Source organism: Amphiprion ocellaris, chromosome 17 (assembly GCF_022539595.1).
Source record: "Amphiprion ocellaris isolate individual 3 ecotype Okinawa chromosome 17, ASM2253959v1, whole genome shotgun sequence".
Classification (NCBI taxonomy): domain Eukaryota; kingdom Metazoa; phylum Chordata; class Actinopteri; family Pomacentridae; genus Amphiprion; species Amphiprion ocellaris.
Genome location: NC_072782.1, coordinates 16952848 through 16971504, shown reverse-complemented (window position 1 = coordinate 16971504; position 18657 = coordinate 16952848). Strand labels below are relative to the sequence as shown.

The 18657-nt window shown below is 38.9% G+C and overlaps 1 protein-coding gene across 4 annotated transcripts; it reads left to right on the top strand.

The window, feature by feature from the left end:
• The first annotated feature begins 1370 nt into the window (after nucleotides 1-1370).
• LOC111565425 (KN motif and ankyrin repeat domain-containing protein 1-like) lies at nucleotides 1371-16812 on the top strand. 4 transcript variants are annotated; one of them, XM_023265477.3, is made up of 12 exons: nucleotides 1371-1574; nucleotides 4500-4603; nucleotides 5462-8029; nucleotides 8392-8544; nucleotides 9074-9182; nucleotides 9283-9438; nucleotides 9588-9675; nucleotides 10321-10540; nucleotides 12688-12830; nucleotides 14422-14622; nucleotides 14865-14963; nucleotides 15078-16812. In XM_023265477.3, exons 2-12 carry the CDS (start codon nucleotides 4528-4530, stop codon nucleotides 15138-15140), a joined length of 3876 nt encoding a protein of 1291 aa, XP_023121245.2. In that variant the 5' UTR covers nucleotides 1371-1574; nucleotides 4500-4527; the 3' UTR covers nucleotides 15141-16812. The 4 variants fall into 4 exon arrangements, 3 of the variants coding, with proteins under 3 accessions (XP_023121245.2, XP_054859985.1, XP_054875475.1); XM_055004010.1 differs by lacking the exons at nucleotides 1371-1574; nucleotides 4500-4603 and adding an exon at nucleotides 4725-5033 and having other exon boundaries at nucleotides 10324-10540; XR_008599333.1 differs by lacking the exons at nucleotides 1371-1574; nucleotides 4500-4603 and adding an exon at nucleotides 4726-5033 and having other exon boundaries at nucleotides 14422-14626; nucleotides 15078-15118.
• The last annotated feature ends 1845 nt before the right edge of the window (nucleotides 16813-18657 follow it).

Sequence of the window (18657 nt, the reverse complement as noted above, 5' to 3'; positions counted from 1 at the left end):
AGGTGCTACTTACACATTACAAAGTGCACTTTTAAGCCTGGAGCATTTCGAAAACTGGTTCCCCCTCATGCCTAAACCTAAGTGACACAAAATGACACAGAGACACAATACAACCACAAAAAGACACAACTACAGAAGAGACAAAAGCATCATAAAAATGCAAAACCCCAAAACATTACAAGGAAACACAAAGTTAAAATATCTTTTATTTCACTTTCAAATCTTGCAGACCATTATTATTCTTGCGTTTCTTACAAAACGAATCAAATCAAACACTGTGTTTTAGATGCCCTTTTTTGCACTGCATGCTTAATCCAATAGATTTCTATTGGTATATGAAACAAGCAGTTATTGCAACATCAGTAATACTTCTGGTTGAAGTTGAAAGTTTGTCCTGTGGTTCCTCCTTTGCCAAAAATCATCCTATTTATTCCTTCTGAGTGATGTAAACACAACACATCTGAAAACTGTGCTGGATTTAGAGTTTTAGAAGATATTAACCGCTGAGCAACAGCTATGTTTAGACAGGAGTTGTGCTACTGCTGTACTTACAGTGAGTGCATGTATACGATCTGACACTTCTTCCCAGGGTACATTTTAGGGACACTGGGAATGTAGCATCTTAAGAGATTCATAAGACAACTGAAAGAACTTTGATTGGCGATCGGTTGTGGAGTTCATCAGAAGTGAAAACAACGAAGAAATTAAAGAGAAACTCTGAGTATCCATCGAACAGCTAAGAAAGTTTTTTTGTCTCCACATCTTTGCATTCAGTCCCCACACCTTGTCATAAGGTCCCCATATTTATTCAGCTGGTCCCTTTTTCCTCTGGAGTCATTTCCACACTGCATCCACATGATGTCGCTGTGCAGCCTACAAATGTTAAATAAGTGACGTCCCAAGATCAGTCACAAGTAGCATCCTGCTGCTACCTCTGCTGTGCAGTCAATCACTTTGAGGTTTGTACTTTTCTGCAAATTAGAGTCACTTATTTTCCCTATAAACTTTCAACAGGCCTAGTAACATACAGTCCCCATCCTGCACAATTTATAAGAGTCTCTTTACTACGTGCTCCTTAGTAACTGGGAGGGCATGTTTTGAATCCATGCAGGCTACATAAAGAATTAAGTTTCTTTGGTTGAGAAACAGAACCCATTGGAGGAAAGTGTGAATTTAGATCATTTTAGTGGCAAATTTCCACCTCTAAAACAAGATGCTTCAGAAGCAAGAATGATGTGGCGTTTATGCTGTGTAATCGAGTCAATAGTTGAAAAGACATCATCAATATTTTACTGAGGACTCTTCACCACCTGACTGACTCCCAGCAGCACCTGTTGCACGGTGACAACTCAGCGCATGCGCAGTGTCTGTCTTGTGCTGGCAAAACTTCTCTTCAGGAAGGACGTTTAACAGCCAAAAACAAATGTGGACAGAAGGATAAGATGAATTCGCGGGTACATTACCGTTTAAAAACTACTGTTTGGTATCTTCCAACAGACAGGGTAACTTTGTGGCATAATATTTTCCGTCTACATCCTCGAACATGTAGGACTCCACCTTCTCCTGCTGCAAAGGTGAGCGACTTCTCATCACGTTAGCTTCAGCTAACACAAGCTAGCATGCTAACAAGTGACTTTATGTCTAGTTTTAAAACAGGGAGGGATTAAACATTCGCCACAAGATGAACAAGTAACAGTTTCTCACCAGCATCATGTCCTCGTATAACTTTATCTTGCAGCCTATTTTATCAGCATTGACCACAAGGCGTCAGGCTTTAGCAACATTCAGTCCTGACCACTGTTTTGAATGGCAAAAACATGTTGGTGTCCCATTCTTCTATTATCCTGTTCTTTAAATCTTTTTTTTTTTTTTTTTAGCAATAATAATAGAACAAGATTAAGGAGCGGTAATCTGTTTCTGCAGTTTTGTTAAACATGTTTAAAGTAGGGACGTTGTTTCGTGTATTGCATCATACAAGTTTATCCTAAACAGCCTAAAATAGAGTTTTTTTAAAAATCAGTTATTTGCACTTTATATATATACACTGTCTATGGTAATTGGGTAACCAAAAAATATGTGCTTCTTAGTAGGTTATCTAGCTATTCACGTCCTCCAAAAAAATAAAATAAAATTCACCAGTGAAATTATAGTTTCAATGTCCAGGACTTACACAGTAGCATTATTTGATTTATGGTGTCCCAGCAATAATATAGTACAAATCAAGTCTCTACAACCTGAGCAGTTTCTTGGTGTATATCTTTTGTCATATTTTTACACTGCTGGCTCATTTTTCACTGCACTATATAAAGTCCTGCACCGCTATGGAAACAGCACAACAATGGCTACTACTTAGAATGACAGTTTTTATGCCATAAATCATAAAACGGGGGGGAGTTGAATTTCAGGTATCAGCATGTATAACATTTCTTTCAAGCACCCTCACGTGTTACACTTCATAAAAGGTGACTCTACATATTATAGAAATTTTACTACTTATATTTTTTAATTTGTTTTCAGACTTGTCTTCAATCACTCTGTGTGTAAATGCAGCCTAAAGTTCATCCCAGTTCAGCTAAAAGGTTCTTTAATTTCTGTTTTGTGATTTCTGGTTGCCGCTGAGTCGCCCCTTGCTTTCAAGCTGCATAGAGGAGCCCAAAATGTTTTATTTTTCACAGAATCTGGTTAGAGCAAATTTTGGAATGAGTCATGCAAAATAAAGTACTTTTGTTAAAATGCTACAATTTTAAGCTTGGATTTGGTTAGGTTTTTCTAGCAAAACAGCACGTCACGGATAAGTAGGTCAAGGAAAATTGGGAGTTTTTACAGTTTCTCGCACGGATAAATGGTGTAATTCTGCAATGTTTTTGTTTAAAACAGCCTGCCTCTCAAACCCGTCGGTGGGTTTTCGGGTTCAGAGGGTTCAATCCGTACATATATTCGACATACACATCCAGCAGTATTAACACACCCCGTTTTGTACCACAAAGCCAAACATTTTCACTCTAGTTGAAAGTGTTGCACGGTGGCAGTGTTTCCTGCTGTGCTGAATATTCGTGCAGATGCTGCACACACACAGAGGTAATTTCAGGCCACCCTGGGCAATAACTCTTAGCTTTGTTGGCATGTTGGCAGGCTCACTTGTATCATCAGATCTGGATCTCAAATATTTCCAAATGGGGAGTAATTATGTCATGCACAAAAGTCTGGGCACCTATTCAGTACTTAGTAACCCATTCTCATAGCTTAGAAATGTGTTTTTGTTCTCAGCTAAGAATTGTTTTAGGAGTTTTCACTAACTATACAGAACAAAGTCTGGAATACATTAAACATGTTACATATGGTGATGTGTTACATGAACATAAGCCCACGTAGAAATGTTTTGAATCACCACTTGAGGTCAGGCTAGACTCTGAGTAATTTGATGAAGGAATGAATCAATGAATGAATATATCTGAATTGTTTGGGGACACATAAGGTGTTCTGTCTCTGAAATATCTTTAAACAGTGGTGTTGCTGTGAATAGTTGCCTACAGTGGTTTCATGTCAAATAGAGAAGAAAAGAGCATGCATAATTTAAAATCTTCTTTTTTGTTTCTCTGGTTATCTAATTTCAGATTCTGTTTTTCATGCATTTTTTTCCCGTGTCTTGACTGCAAATTTGACTGCACTCCTCAAATGAGTTTCCCCAAATCACTGTGTAACATTCTTCTGAGAGCAGTGGAAATAGTGCTTTGAGTCACTGTGGCTGAGTCTAAAGAGAACTTGCTAAACTTATTGGATTTATTGCCTAAGGCTTTGTGTCATGTTTTCTCCTTTACATAGGCTTCAGATGAAAAATAAAGTGTCTTTAGATGTCACTGCAGAGACTTGATGATGCCTTTTTTTTATGTACGGAGTGAATTTTTTTTTATATACACCAATATTTCCTCACATATCTGCTGATTATTTTATGATGAATATTGTAGTCCATGAAGAGTTTAAAAATAGTAACATGCAGACAACCTCCCAAAGTTGAAGCCTTTAAATGCATAGTTTTGGTCAATTGCAAATCTAAAGATAATGCATTTTCTTTATTTCTTCTTGCTGTTACATCTCCATATATTTTTCGTTTGTGCATTTACTGAATTGGGACATGGAGAACACTTATTACTTTACATGTGCTAAATAAGAACTAGAGAGGAAGCCTTCTCATGCTGAGAACAGAAGGTGCTTACTGAAGAGAAAGCGATACAGTATAGCATTGTGGTGAGTCATGGTTGTGCACAGAGGCTTCGCCTTTTGCTCACTGTAGTTTTGCCGAATTAACTATAATGTGTCATGGTCCAGGATTACATTACCTTTATGCAAGCACTGTAAGGTTAGCCGTTATTGACTGTTGGATCTGAGCTGGGAGAGAGAAAGAGATTGTACATACCAGGGAGGCAGCAACACTTTACACGAAAAAGCTAATAATCAAGATGTGAAGCAGACTTAATTTACACTTTTTCTTTTATTTGCAGACTTATTCAAAAGTCTTGCTGGATGTAAATGTGTCGCTCCATTGTTGATTTCTTCCGAAACATATTCATGGCTCAAGGAAGTTACATCTTGAGAAATGTGTCAGGTAACTATTAATATTCTTATGCCAAAAACTTAATTGTTATGTTTTAAATAATTTGTATGTCATTTGCACAGGTTTCTTCATGTAATGCACAGAATTTGTATAGCATTTTTTGATAAGGATAATATCGTGGAATTTAAACCTATACCTGCAAACCAGAGAAGCTCTGTATCAGCTTTAAATGCTCAGCATTTACTGTTTAAATAGAATGAAATGAATAACAGTTGTATTGTTTCAAGTATTTACTTGACTTTTTTTGTTTATTCACTGGCTGAAATACTTGGGAGATGTCTGTGGTTGAGAAAACCTGCCAAGAGAACGGTCGGGCATTTAGAGGGAAAGTTGCAGAGTAATTATAGTGTGGGTTCAGTCTATGTAGAGAGACATGCCATTTGGAGAGAAGCGACTACTGAAAACAGTGTCTACATGACTGGTAAGTCCTCCTCTGTCCCTCCTCTTGTGGGACAGGCTCAGAGAGGTTATAGTCAAAAACATTTTGAGGTGAAGGAAGTCTCTAGACTTGAATAGAAATGGTCAGTGATGAACGCATCATACTGAGGTAAGAAAAGAAAAAATAAACTATAAAGGTAGAAAATATTCAGCATAAATCCTCAGAAAGCTGTAGAAATATTTTTTGCAACATGTAGTGTTTTTAATGTGATATTTTTAGTAATAAGGAGTTAAGAACATTTTGTACTCCCAATATTAGTAGTTTGTAGTAGTTAGTATATGTAATGTCTAGTTTTAAAATTCATTTGAAAGTTACATTTACATTGCATTCAAAATGTTCTTATATTTATTATATGTAATTTTAATTTTTCCACCTTTCAACCTACTGTTTGGTCTATGTTGGTCTAACAGGTCAAAGCACTGAAGAGTGTGTTCCTAAGTACCTGGGGATTGACTATACTTATCAGTCGAACTTGGACTGCCTCAAGTGTGTGGATGGTTTCCAAGACGATACCACCATTAAGCGGCTAAGCCTTAAGAAGAGGCCCGGAGTGGCCGTCGGTAATGGGAAGAAAACACAGAGTGGCATTTCATCCAGCCAGTGGTATTCTGCAGAGTCCTTGTCTTCATCTGGCAGTGATAATGCAAGACTTCTGGGCATGTCTTGTACAGCTAGAGGTAGACCTCCTCTTCCTCCACCACATGGTTCCTCACTGGATAACAAATCCAACAGGAATGAGGTTCCAGCGACCTCTCAAACACTCACAGAGTCAAAACCTCAGCCCGCTGCAAGATCTCTTGGTTTACAAAGACAAAGCCCTGTGATTGAAAAGACCACTGTGGAGACCCACAAGGCCTTGAATCAGGAGGTGAAGAGCCAGACTCCACCTCAGCCCTTTCCCCGTAGACGACTTGCCAGCTTTGGAGGCGTAAGCTCCCCTGGGTCACTCTCGCCCTTTACTGGCCTTGGTGCATATAATCAAAACAACAATGGGAACAAACCTACTGGCACAGGAGCTGATTTGCATGCCCACCTTAACTCATCGCTGGGCAGCAGAGGCAGCACAGGCTGTCTGAGGCTGAGCCCACAGAGCTCTGGTAGAACCACTCCAGTTTCAGGTCTTGGCTCCATGCATCTGCAGCATGTCCGCGATCAGATGGTGGTAGCTCTGCAAAGGTTAAAAGAGCTGGAGGAGCAGGTGAAAATCATCCCGATCCTCCAGGTGAAAATATCAGTCCTCCGGGAGGAAAAAAGGCAGCTGGTCTCTCAGCTCAAGAACCAAAGTGACAGCGAGGGCATAAATGATGTGATCTGGAAAAGATCATACAGCATGGACGAGCCTTACATTGAGAACAGGATGAATACTGAAGAAGAGCTTGAAGAGATAGTGAAAAATGACTGCTCCAACCTTACGGAATTCAGGCAACTAAATGAAGAGTTGCAGGCTTTAGAGAGAGCTATCAAAGGTGGGCAGATGCAAGCATGGCATGGAAAAGGTCGTAGCCCTCTGCATGACAAGGCTATCACATCAGTCGAAGTTGGAACTAAAAAAGATATGGATATGACATTGTCTAAACCCTTAAAAGAAGACAAATGTGTGTACACTGATCAGGTAGACACGAGGTCTATAGCAACAGAAGTGTGTGAAGTTAATCTTGGAATTTACACAGAGCATGAGGCAGAGCTTGATGCTCAACAACTAATAAATGCTGCCTTGAAGGAGAGAATCTGTCAGTTAGAAGCACAGTTGAAAGAATCAGCTCTCCAGACAGAGTTGACACGTCTGAAACTGGAACTTCAGACTGCAGGTGCCAGGAACCGAGCTGACAAGGCCTGCTTTGCTAAGCCGTCCACTGAAAGCACAGGCACAGAGGCAAGGCCTCTCACCAAAAACCAGGGAGTAGGTAATCACATAGAGCTTCAAGATGCCAGCACAGGAGATACACTAGAGGTAAAGACTGTTGAAGTATCTTGTGAGCCAAAGATGAAGAATGTTTGCACAGGACCAGATGTTCCCATGAGCTACTGGGAGGTGAGAGAGCAAGTGGAGACCAGGGAAAAGGCCGTGGGGATCCAGGTTTTTACAAACACACAAGGAGTTGGAACTGAGATAAGGGTATGTGATGCAGAAAGCAACACAGAGGTGCCAGTGGAGAATCTTGGGTCTAAGACAGGAAATATCGAGCATCGTTCAGTGGCTTGTGGAGATTGTTCTGTTGATGTGATCCTTTGTGAGGCCAAAGAAGTGGCTTCTCATGGAATGACCACAGATCCAGTCAGAGGAGTTGATCTGGGAATCATGGCATCACCTCAGACAGCTTCACAGCGCACCAACACTGTATCCAGTTCAGTGTCTCGCTTTACTAACACCACACATGCCTTCAGCACTGACTCCAGCACGAATACGCTCCTCAGTACCCAAAACAAGCACACCAATACTCCTCACACTCCCACTCGGACAGTGTCTGTAGGCAACAGAGTCAGAGACATTCAATGCACCGCTGAGACCCGTACGATTGGTATCGGTACTGCAAATGTATTAGAACGTTTTTTTAAACAAACACCAGAGACAGCGATCAAGCTAACTCGAGACGCTGGTGTTGGGTACACTAACATTAATGACAATTTCCTGGTTGGACTGAAAACTCGAAATATGGCCTCTGGACCATCCCATCTTCCTGACCCTATCAAGACAAAGAGTGTCGGCGTCGGGGAGGGGAGGATACGGAATTTGTCAGTTTCATCCAGTACACCTGGACAGAATTTCCAGCAGCCTACACAGCTCCAGTGGGACCATGAACTGAATCACTACATAGAAAAAATGCATAGACTCCTGAAGGAGCATGGAGACCTGCTCACAGAGAACTCCACTGACCATTACAGCAGCCAAGGAAACACCACCTCTGATCAGTTCTGCAACAACAAAGCTGCAGCACAAGGAGGAACAGAAGTCCATCGGTTCAGTTCACAGCCAACAGGTAACATTGTACAGGTTTAGTTAGATTTAAAGGTATGCTGTGGAGTTTCCTCATGAATAATTCTGTTTAAATTCAGTATACTTTACCAAAAACCTTAAAGAAATCCTCAGAGGCCTTAAAACCCAAGTTACACCATATGCCTTACATGCACTAAGCATTTGCATTATTGCTTGCTGCAACCAGAAAAAATGTGTATTTCACTACCTGTGTGCAAACCCACTCATCAAACTTTGCCCCAGCGTCACAAATGGTCAAAAACTCCACAAGGTGCCTTTAATGTGTTAACTAGTCTTCTGTATGCATTTACATCTGCAATGTGATGTGGGTACTTTTCAAAAAAATGTCCTCCTATTTTCCTGCAGCCAACAGAGACTGTCAGTCTGCATTTCAACTTTCAGTTGACTCTGTGAAGTGTGACAAAGAAAATCCAGGAACCAGTCAACAGGGTGGTAATGATTCAGAGGTGAAAAGGATGATTAAACTGTTAGAACAGCAGGCATCCTCAACTCTGCAAGGTAATTATGCATGTTTGTGTTGATGTGTTATCGTCCCAAAACAGCTATACCCCAAGTACATCTTTATGAGCAATTCAGTAAGCATTAGGTGGCTGAGAATAAAATCCCTGCAAAAGTAGTTTAAAAAGTATTTTTAGTTCAAATATATTTTACTTTGTAACCACTCCCGGGCCCAGTTTAAACGTGCACTAGTTTCAGAGGAAGTGGCTGCTTTTGGCTTGGCAAGTTGACTTTCTGAGGGATACACTTGCTATGTTTGGAATGATATCTGGTTTGGGAAGGCGCCTCATACCACATAGCAGTTAGTGGCAGTTAGAGGGTCTAAAATTGAACAGCTTCGTAGGAGGAATGGGTGTAAGAGAATGCTGTCTGTTTTCAAATGAGGTTCTCCAATTTGTCACAATATATCATGTCCTGTCCGGACTGAGTTAGTGGGTTTGTAACTATTTTGTTACATTTGTTGTGTTTAATTAACTGTCTAGTATATGTTAAGATTTGGAAGAGGTAAGTGCTGTATTATTGTTTCTAGACAGATCAACAAGTGCTGGTAAACCTCGGTCCGCAATAAAGAAGCAGAATGGAGACCAGTCCTGTAGCAACAACAGGAAAAGCATGAAGTTTATGAAGGTTTCTGCAGGGTAGGCATCTAAATTCTGAACTAATATTTTACAGCTGAAATCTGGGGTGTGGTATTTTAATTGATATTTAATGTGTTAAGCTCTTGTCTTTTGCCCTCAGATTGGACCCTGTGTCAATTTACATGCACGAAGAAGCAGAAAGAAGGGGAATCAAAACGTTAGGAGACACCTCTCACGATGGAATCCAAGCAAGAAGAGGAAAAGATGGTTCCAACATGGGACTGAAAAGGCCTGCAAAATTATATACACAACAGAGGTAAAGTAGAAGTCTGCAAGGGTTTAGAGTCAAATAGTCTCTCAGTTGTATAGAATTGTATTTAAAGGCCTAGCTGCATGAGTGTTGATTGCTATGTAAGTTCAACCTCTGAGCCTTCCTCTCAAGTCTGAACTCACATCTTTTTTCAGGCGTAAGTTAAGTGAAAGGATGTTTTCTGCTTGCCAAGCCCTGAAGATGCACCTGAGTGATGACACAGCCTTATCCAGCCGGGAGTTGGTATGTTTTGCTCACTATATTCAGTGTGAGAGTCACTGAGCGCATGTGGGTGCCTGTGTACGTGCACGTTTAATAGTATGTCCCTGGATGGGTGCGGAAGGATGTTGGGACAGGGTGTGTTCAAGCATGTCATTTAAAAAGACTTTGGCATTGGATTCAGAAAGCACAGGAATGTGTTGATGCAGTAATTTTCAGCCATGGCAGTTTTCTTGAACTTGGGAACAGTGACTTTTAGAAGTGAGAGATGCCTGTTTCACAATAATTTCATAAGCAGACATAAAGGAATGGATTACAGAAGAATAAGTGCATCAAAAAAAAGGAAATCCAGGACAATTTTTTAATGAAGCTCAAAATACTGACAAAACTGTCAAGGTTTCTTTTTTGTGTTTAAAATAGTGACAGATCCTTCTTCCTTCATAATGATTTTTTTTTTAGATTTTTATTGTGAGTTGTTGCTTTATTATGTTGTTTTGTGGTGTTCTTTCAGTCACATCCCTGTAATTACTGGATGTTCCTATGTATTCAAAGCTGAAATTGCTCTGCACATTAAATTATGGCAGCTTACAGAGCATTTATGAGGATTCATAAAAAAAAAAAAAAGGTGTTTTCTTCTCTTTGTGTATTGTATTATTTTATCCCTTGCAGCAGGACTGTCTACACACACTCCAGGAGGAGTGGTTCTCTGTGTCCAGCCACAAGGCAGCAGCTCCTGACACTGTAGAGGACTACTTATCTACGTTTCGGGTCATTTCACCCTCGGTATTGCAGTACATAGTTAATATGGCTGACGGCAATGGAAATACAGCGCTACACTACAGCGTGTCTCACTCCAACTTTGGCATCGTCAGAAAGTTGCTCGATGCAGGTACATTTACCCTGAAAGAGCATGCACAGGTTATTATGTCTTCTGTTTTTTTCATCCTTTCTGTCCCTCTTCCCGGTGAGAATATAGGTTGTGCCTGCAGTTTGCACTTCCAGTTTAACATAAAAAGAAGATTACATACAAATTATCCCGCTGGTGTTATTTACCCCTCTACAATTTCAGAACTATGATAACTACTAGGGAGCTTTTTAGTTGAATTCCAAAACAACTAAGCAATAGGCAATAAAGCAAGGGCACTGTTTTATAGAGATGAAACATCTTTTAAAAATAAGCAGCACTGCATAGAAGCCAGTAAATAGCCACTAGGGGGCAAAAATACAATCACAGAGTTAGTTCCTCTGTTTGTCATGAGGTGCTTTCTACTTTATGTATCTAAAAATAGCCAGTTTAATGTGCATAAAAATGTCCAGTACTGAATAAGGGTATTTTTTTCTTTTCTCTTAATCTTCTTAGAGCAACAGTTCAGCAGTGCTCATCACTACACAGTATGAAATGAGACACCAATACAGTACAATATAAAATTAGAAAGTATTGATGAAATGAAACCCTGGCTTCTTTAACCAACAGGGTGAATAGAATACATTTTATTGACTGCTGCATAACCACCAAATGAGTTTATATCACAATGGAAAAGTGCATGCATTCTGGCTTGTGACAGTAGCTGTTAAAATGCTTTATCGATTATCAAAACTTCTGTACTGTTTCTGCTCTAACATTAAGTCTAGATTGCATAGATTTTAAGTTGTAATTAACTTATTAATCTTTTCTTCAGCTGTGAATGAGTTCATAAGTGATCAAGAGGTCAGAAATATAATTGAAGGTCAAGCTATTCAGAGACTTTACTCAATAGAATACAGAATGCATGTCCTAGGGAATTATGTAAAGTTGTCTTTTCTTTTTCTTTCTTTAATCTGAAGTCCTTACTACAACTTTCAAAAGCGATTGAACCTCAACGTATGCAATTCAAGGCCAGATGGAATAGAAAGATTTAATGAAAAAGAAGACAAACAAAAATTGAACTACCTGTGTAACAAATACACAAATCAGCCACAATAAAACCACGTGCCTAATATTGTGAAGGTCCCCCCCTAAAACAGGTCTGACCCATTGAGACATGGATGTGAAAGTTCTGCCATCCTCCTGTGGTGACTGACAGCAGGATGTTGGAAGTTCGTTGGGTCCTGTGGTTTGCAGGATAGGTCCTTCATGGACTGGTTCTGGCACTTTGGGCTCTGTCATGTTCCTCGTGCCTCGTTCCTGAGCAGTCTTTGCCTTGTTGCAGCAGTTTTTGTCCTGCTGGAGGAGACTGCTGCTGTTGGGGAGTGCTGTTGACATGGTGGATGTGTGTCTGGTGTGCAACATTATATAGGTGTGAGGGACGTGTCAAAGTAACATCCACATGAAGGCCAGGACCCAAGATGCCCCAGTTGATTGTTGCATTCTCACCAGATAATCACTGTTGGAACCTTCACCTGTCACTTGATTTAATGTTGTGGCTGATCAGTGTATATTTACAGTGTTATGATGTTGTGTACCTAAAAGGAAAGTAAAACTATGTTCAGAACTTCTTTGAAATGTGGTAATTAAAAAAAGAGCCCTATTTGAGAGTGTGTTGAGGGAGTTTGAGGCCTCACATTATGCATCGAGTGACTGTTTCAGCAACTTATGTGTAAGTTCAGCACTCTTGGAATACAGGTTTTTGAGAGCTTTTAAAAGCATAGCAGCAGTTAAAGCATGGAGATTTAAATACACTTTAAAAAAGACTACAATATATTTGTGTCATTGCCACTATGCAAGTAGAGTATGGCTTTTATATGTGCTGACATTTTTTCCTGTGAACATACACTTGTACAAATGAGTAATCGTTGGTGTAGAGCATTTTTTTATTTTGACATTTGCACTTACTTTGAAACAGACAAATCATCGCACTTATGCTCTTTGATACTCTGTAATTCCAAAACTGCAGCAGTCAAATTCCTTATCAATAAGCATCAGGTAAAAATACTTCTTACGAAATGAAACTTGATGCTAGTTGTTGAGAGTTTGCAAGTGTTACCAATAAATAAATAACGACATACATTGTTTTTTCTTGTTTTTCCAATTCCACCAATTGACCACCATCACTGCAGAGGTGTGTAATGTGAATCAACAGAACACAGCAGGTTACACACCCATCATGCTGGCTGCACTCGCAGCTGTGGACAATCCAGAGAACATGAGGGTGCTGGAGCAGCTGTTCACAAAAGGAGATGTCAATGCCAAGGCCAGTCAGGTCAGTCTGTTCTCAGGCAATTGGCAATAGTATAATGTCCTCCTGGCAGATTCTGTTTTTTGTATATTATGTCCATTTGCTGCTAAAGGGCTTTACTAAAAAAGCTTGTTGATGATTCTTTCATACTACAAATGGATGTGGTTTTGTTAATATTTGGGTTACTTTATTTGCACTCCAGATCTGATGTTTTAATGTCTGTGAAGGTTTTGTTTTTTGAGTAGATAGGATTTAACTGGAGAAAAGGCCAAAAAAAAAATCTGTATGGAAGTTGTAGTAGAGAATTCAATTTTATGTCTGTTTTGCCAGTTTGAAACAGTCATCTCACGGCACTTCACATCGGAAGGTCCAAACCTTGCGTTAGTATATTATAGAGAGAAACCAACAAATCCAATTATACTCTTTGAGCAAGCACTTGGGCAGCAATGGGGGGGAAAGAAACCTCCTTTTTAACAGGAAGAAAACCCAGACAGAACTGGGATCAGGGATGGCAGCCATCTCCCTCGAGCAGCTGGGGTGAAGGTAAAGTGGACAGAGAAAAGGACAGCAGAGACAAGTTGGCAGACAATATACAAAACAATAATAAACACATGGAATTATTGAGGGAAAATATTGATAAAGTATGTCACGTCATAAGATGCAAATGGATTTAGAGTTTAGTGCAAAAAAATAAAAACACAGGTACAAAGCTATAGGACAATCGCAAATAAAACGGAAACCTGCAAACCAGTGTTAAGAATTGTATGTTAAAAGACAAGGTCTGCATTAAGACCCTAGACATCAAGCAGTTTCTGGGTGTATTGTATATGTATAATGCAGTGATTTCAATGAAATATCACAATTTCCAAATTAGATTTGATTATGTTCACCAATGGAACCACACATCCCAGATGAGTAGTTTAAGGACTGTTGCAAAATTGAAAAGCTCATAATTCTTTATGTATTACTGTTTCTGACTTTCATAAATGCTTTAATTTTGTAGTTTTTTTTAAGATTGCATGCCTCCAAACCTTTCAAAATTGAGTTTTCGGCTCTTTTGTAAATTTTCTGTCACTATGAAATTAAAATGAAATTAGTTTTTCTGAGTTTCTCATGCTTTTTCATAGCCATTCAATTTTAAATGTGGATAATAACTAAATCATTTTCTGCTGTGCGTATTTTACACTCCTACATGAACCTTACTGAAGCTACAGTTCACAGCATAACTATCAACCATATGTAAGTGGCCAAAAAGATTTTATCTATTTACCTCAAAAATGATATTCATGAATTTATTATTGATATTTATTTGTAAAATATGTTAAATTTGTTTTAGCTTTAGAGAAATTTCCCAGATTAGCATGTTCTGCTCACATATGCACTGAGAAAAAGGCGCAAGTTTACACAGTCAATTAACTGGCACTATATCTGCTCCTGATAACTAGTATTAAAACTTCTTAAATAATTATTGACCACTCAAGAACTGCCAAATTGCAGAAAGTAGGAGCTGATTGATTACACAAACAACAAAAATATCTATTTTTCTTAAAAGACAGACATGTGTACACTTCAGCATCATTAACCCTATTGTGTGTGTTTGCTCCTTGCTGTCCAGGCTGGTCAGACGGCTCTGATGCTTGCTGTGAGCCATGGCAGGATAGACATGGTGCAGGCCCTGCTAGCACTGGGAGCAGAGGTCAACGTCCAGGACGACGAGGGCTCCACGGCGCTGATGTGTGCTAGCGAACATGGCCATGCTGACATTGTTAAACTACTGCTGGCACAGCCGGAGTGTGATGCCACCCTGACTGACAGTGTATGTGAGTCACTGTCTCTGGTCTGTGCAGCTTCTGTTAGCCTGGTGGCTTCAAGCTGAGACATGGAAGCATTCCAACTTTTTACATATTGTATTACAAAACCAGGAAGTAATCATTTGTCAGACAGACAAAGGGAAGCTGTGTATAATTCAGTATGTTGTGGATGCTGCCTTTTTTCATTTGAAAATGTACAATGAACAGTGAAATCTCTTCTAATGTTGATGTTTTTGTGTGTGAACAGGATGAAAGCACAGCCCTGTCCATCGCATTAGAGGCAGGGCATAATGACATTGCAGTGCTCCTTTATGCTCATGCCAACTTCTCCAAAGGACTGACAGGGGTATGTGGGGTCAGCATTTCCACACCAACACTCAAACTAATTGTATATGTAATTTTTTTTTAAAATAAGTAATCTTTTTTAATTGTGTGTGTGTCTGTTTGTGTGTCTTTACAGTCTATCGGTCGTCACAGTGGCAAGTCTCTTTCTACTTCTGGTGGAAGAAATATCTTTGAATGAGCTGATGCCCCAAAGCCTGAACTGATTCTTCATGAAGCTTATTTATGAGGTGATTCAATGTCCAAGGATTTTAACAGGCACTTACCAAGTTAGTCTGAGTGATTCTATAAGAATCATAATTCACCATGTGACAGAATGCTGGTTATTCCCCACTGGCGTGCATACAAGTGTAGCATTTGCATAATATGAAATGGTATGTCTTATACTATAACTCAGCAGGATTATATAAGCATGGCAGAGTAGATTACTATTCTATATTCATAGATAGTAGATAATGTTGTATCCTGCAGTCATTATACACTTTTTTCTTTAACTGTCTAAAATCTTTTTTGTTACTCATTTAGAAAAGCAGAACATTAAAACTTTATATATCCATATTTTTATTGTAATGTGTTAAAAGGAATTATTTGTATTTAGAACGTAATGCTTTTATCTATCTATACCAGAAAATGTGTGACGCATAATATGTATTTTAAACACGTTCCATTTTGTCAATTTATCAACCAAAACTACAACCACATGCAGTAATAGTACAACTGTAGTGCATCTGTTGTTTGATGTTGATGATATGTAAATAAATATTTCAACACTTTGGGAAATAGACTTATTGCTGTCTTGCTGAGAGCTACAGGAGAAGATTGATACCAACTTCACATCTTGTAGACATAAATGTAGAGCCAGTAGCCTGGAAACAGAAACAGCCTGGTTGGCTTGTAACCTCACAGTGAGGACACAACTCCAGAAAATCACTGTGGCCTGGGGAAAAATAGGCACGTAGCCTACCATGAAACAACAGCTCTCATATTCATACTTTAAGTTATGTACAGAGACAAAAAACGTGTTAATAGTGTGGAGATGCTAGGTGGCAGATGTCTGTTTACCTTTGGACACAGCAAAGATGAATGTAGAGAAAACAAAAAACCTTCAATAATTAATAATGACCCTAAATCACAAAGATGTGAATTTACAGGACTTCTGTGTTTGATAGGTAGTTTGCAGTGGAATTTTAACATTACATTATGCACATGGAAGATTCGCACAGGATTAAGTTTACAGACAACCTCTGCATTTATTACAAATGTAGGTCCTCAGGTAATACTAGTCCCATACAAATATGGCTAAAGCTGCAATTTAACCTTTTCATAAGCCAAACCATCTGGACCAGGTACCTCTCTTACCTAAACCTGATCAAGTAGTTTTTGCACCTAAATCTAACCTAACAGTGAATGAAAACCATCCCTGTTTTTACTTCGATTATTTTTTCGAACAAAACTCTACGTTGTTTCAATATATAGATCATATCAAACTTTAGGAGCACGTGACCGATATGGCTGGAGAGCTGCTTGACAGTAGGACAAGGACAAAGTAATCAGCTTTCTCATCTTCTCACTTTATGGCAAGAAACCAGTTCGGTCTATTTCCTAAAATGCTGAACGACAGCGTCAAGTGGCCTCTATGTTACCATGGATATTTCGACAGTGATGAAGGCTGTACAGCTGAATGTTTTTTTTCTTTTCTGGATATAGTGACATCATTAATTACAAAGTTATCCAATAATTGTAGGATTTGATTATTAAACATTTGTTTCAGTTAAATAGACACATTTATATGAGTTACCATTATTGTTATCAATGTCATGAATGGAATCTAATTAAAATTCTAAAAAATCTAATTTCTTGTATTGTTTAATGCTTGGTAAGGATACCTGAAAATAGTTTTCTGGAGTTTTTGGTGAACTGTCTCCACTTCAGTCATATATAATGATGGACACCCCCCCTCCCCATGACATCACCCATACGTTTTAATGCTGGACTGTCCTATAAAGGGACCTACCTGTTACCTAAAGATGCCACTGCCTTAATTATGCAGAATTCTAAGTCTTAAAACAATTAAAACAGATCAATTATATAAAAATCCACATCCTTCCTGTACAGGTGTCATGAACAGTGAAATTAACTGCAGAGACAACAACCATTTTTTGTGCCAGACTGTAAACATGTTTGTTTCTTCTGTAAAGTTGAGCATTTTAACATGGGGGTCTACGAGGATTGACTCAATTTTTAAATGAGCCTCAAGTAGACATTTGAGGAACTGCAGTTTTTGGCATTTTTTTTATCCCCAGAGGTTGACGCTGACTATAGACAGCTCAAGAATTGATGTGGGCCTCTCATTTTTTTCTACATTCAGCAAGTTTCAGTTCCAGCAGGTTTCTTTAGTTTTCTCTTTTTAAATAACTCAACATTCCTTGTCATTATTTTGACAGTATGAGAATCTCAACCATATGAAAAAATATCTGTTCAGCCTTCAGTGCATCATTAACACTGCTCCCATTTTTCAGTCTGGCAGATACCAATTGTGTTCTCCTCTGAGACAAACAGCAGACCCCTCTCACCTCCCTGTTTCCTCCCCCTCACCAGGTGTTGTCCTCTTTATTCATCCTTTCCCCACTTGTTTGGCTGTTAATTCTCTCAGAGAGCTTGCACTGACTATTTCATGAAGATGCTTTAAATTTTAAACACTTTTTCAGCAGACATCCGTAAATGACTGGTTTATTAGTTGGCTTTGTGACCTGACACAGAAAATTTCAGCCTGGAAAACTGATCAAAGTTTCCTTTGCTCTGTTCCTGTTTGCACTACTGCAAATTAAAACTGAATTTTAGCTTTGAATGAGCCATAAATCATTTATCAAACATTCAAAATAACCCGTGCCCTACAGTTCTGGAATGTTTTCATGAATATTCCTGAGGCGCTTCGGTGGTGCGATAAGTAAGCAGGCTGATAATTCAGTTTTGCATCACTCCTGCAACTGTCTTAGTTTAATTTTGCACAAAAGCACTGTTGGTGTGAACATGTGATAAATTATAAATTAGAATTAATCATAGAAAAATATGTAGGTCATGTTTAAAGGCGTGAAATGTTTTTTTTTTTAATTTCTTAGCGTTTGAAACAATTTCAAAGCTATTTTTGAAAGATATTTACATTTGTAACACAGGTAATGACATGTCTTCCTATCGTTTTTCTGCATTACCCACATTATTTTACATATTTCCAAAGCTTTTAAAAGTGGTGTTTGAGCGTACAAGATGGAAAGCGTCTATGAAAGGATGGAGTTTAAAATTATGTTGTCATTTACGGCCTGCTGCCGCACTCTCTTCCCCCTGTGTCCCATTCCTGAGAGCTTGTGTGACTGAGAGCACTCTGAGTCATTTCCCAGCAACAGCAATAAAATACAATGATATACAAGGTCCAACATCAAAATTTGCTGTTGCCATGGTAACAGTCAGCAGTTTTGAGCAAGTGGTTCTTGGGAACATAATTTTGAAATGATATCTCTATTTCACTGAGGTTGGCTGATCCAGTCATTTAATTCAGCCTATTATCTGAAAAGAAACGTCGCTACACCTACTTATTAGAACAGACTGGATATAGGCTGTGTTCAAAAACAAAGGAGAGCTTTTTTTAAACACAAATGAATGTGATATGAAGCTGACATGCATGAAACATGAGCCGTCATAAT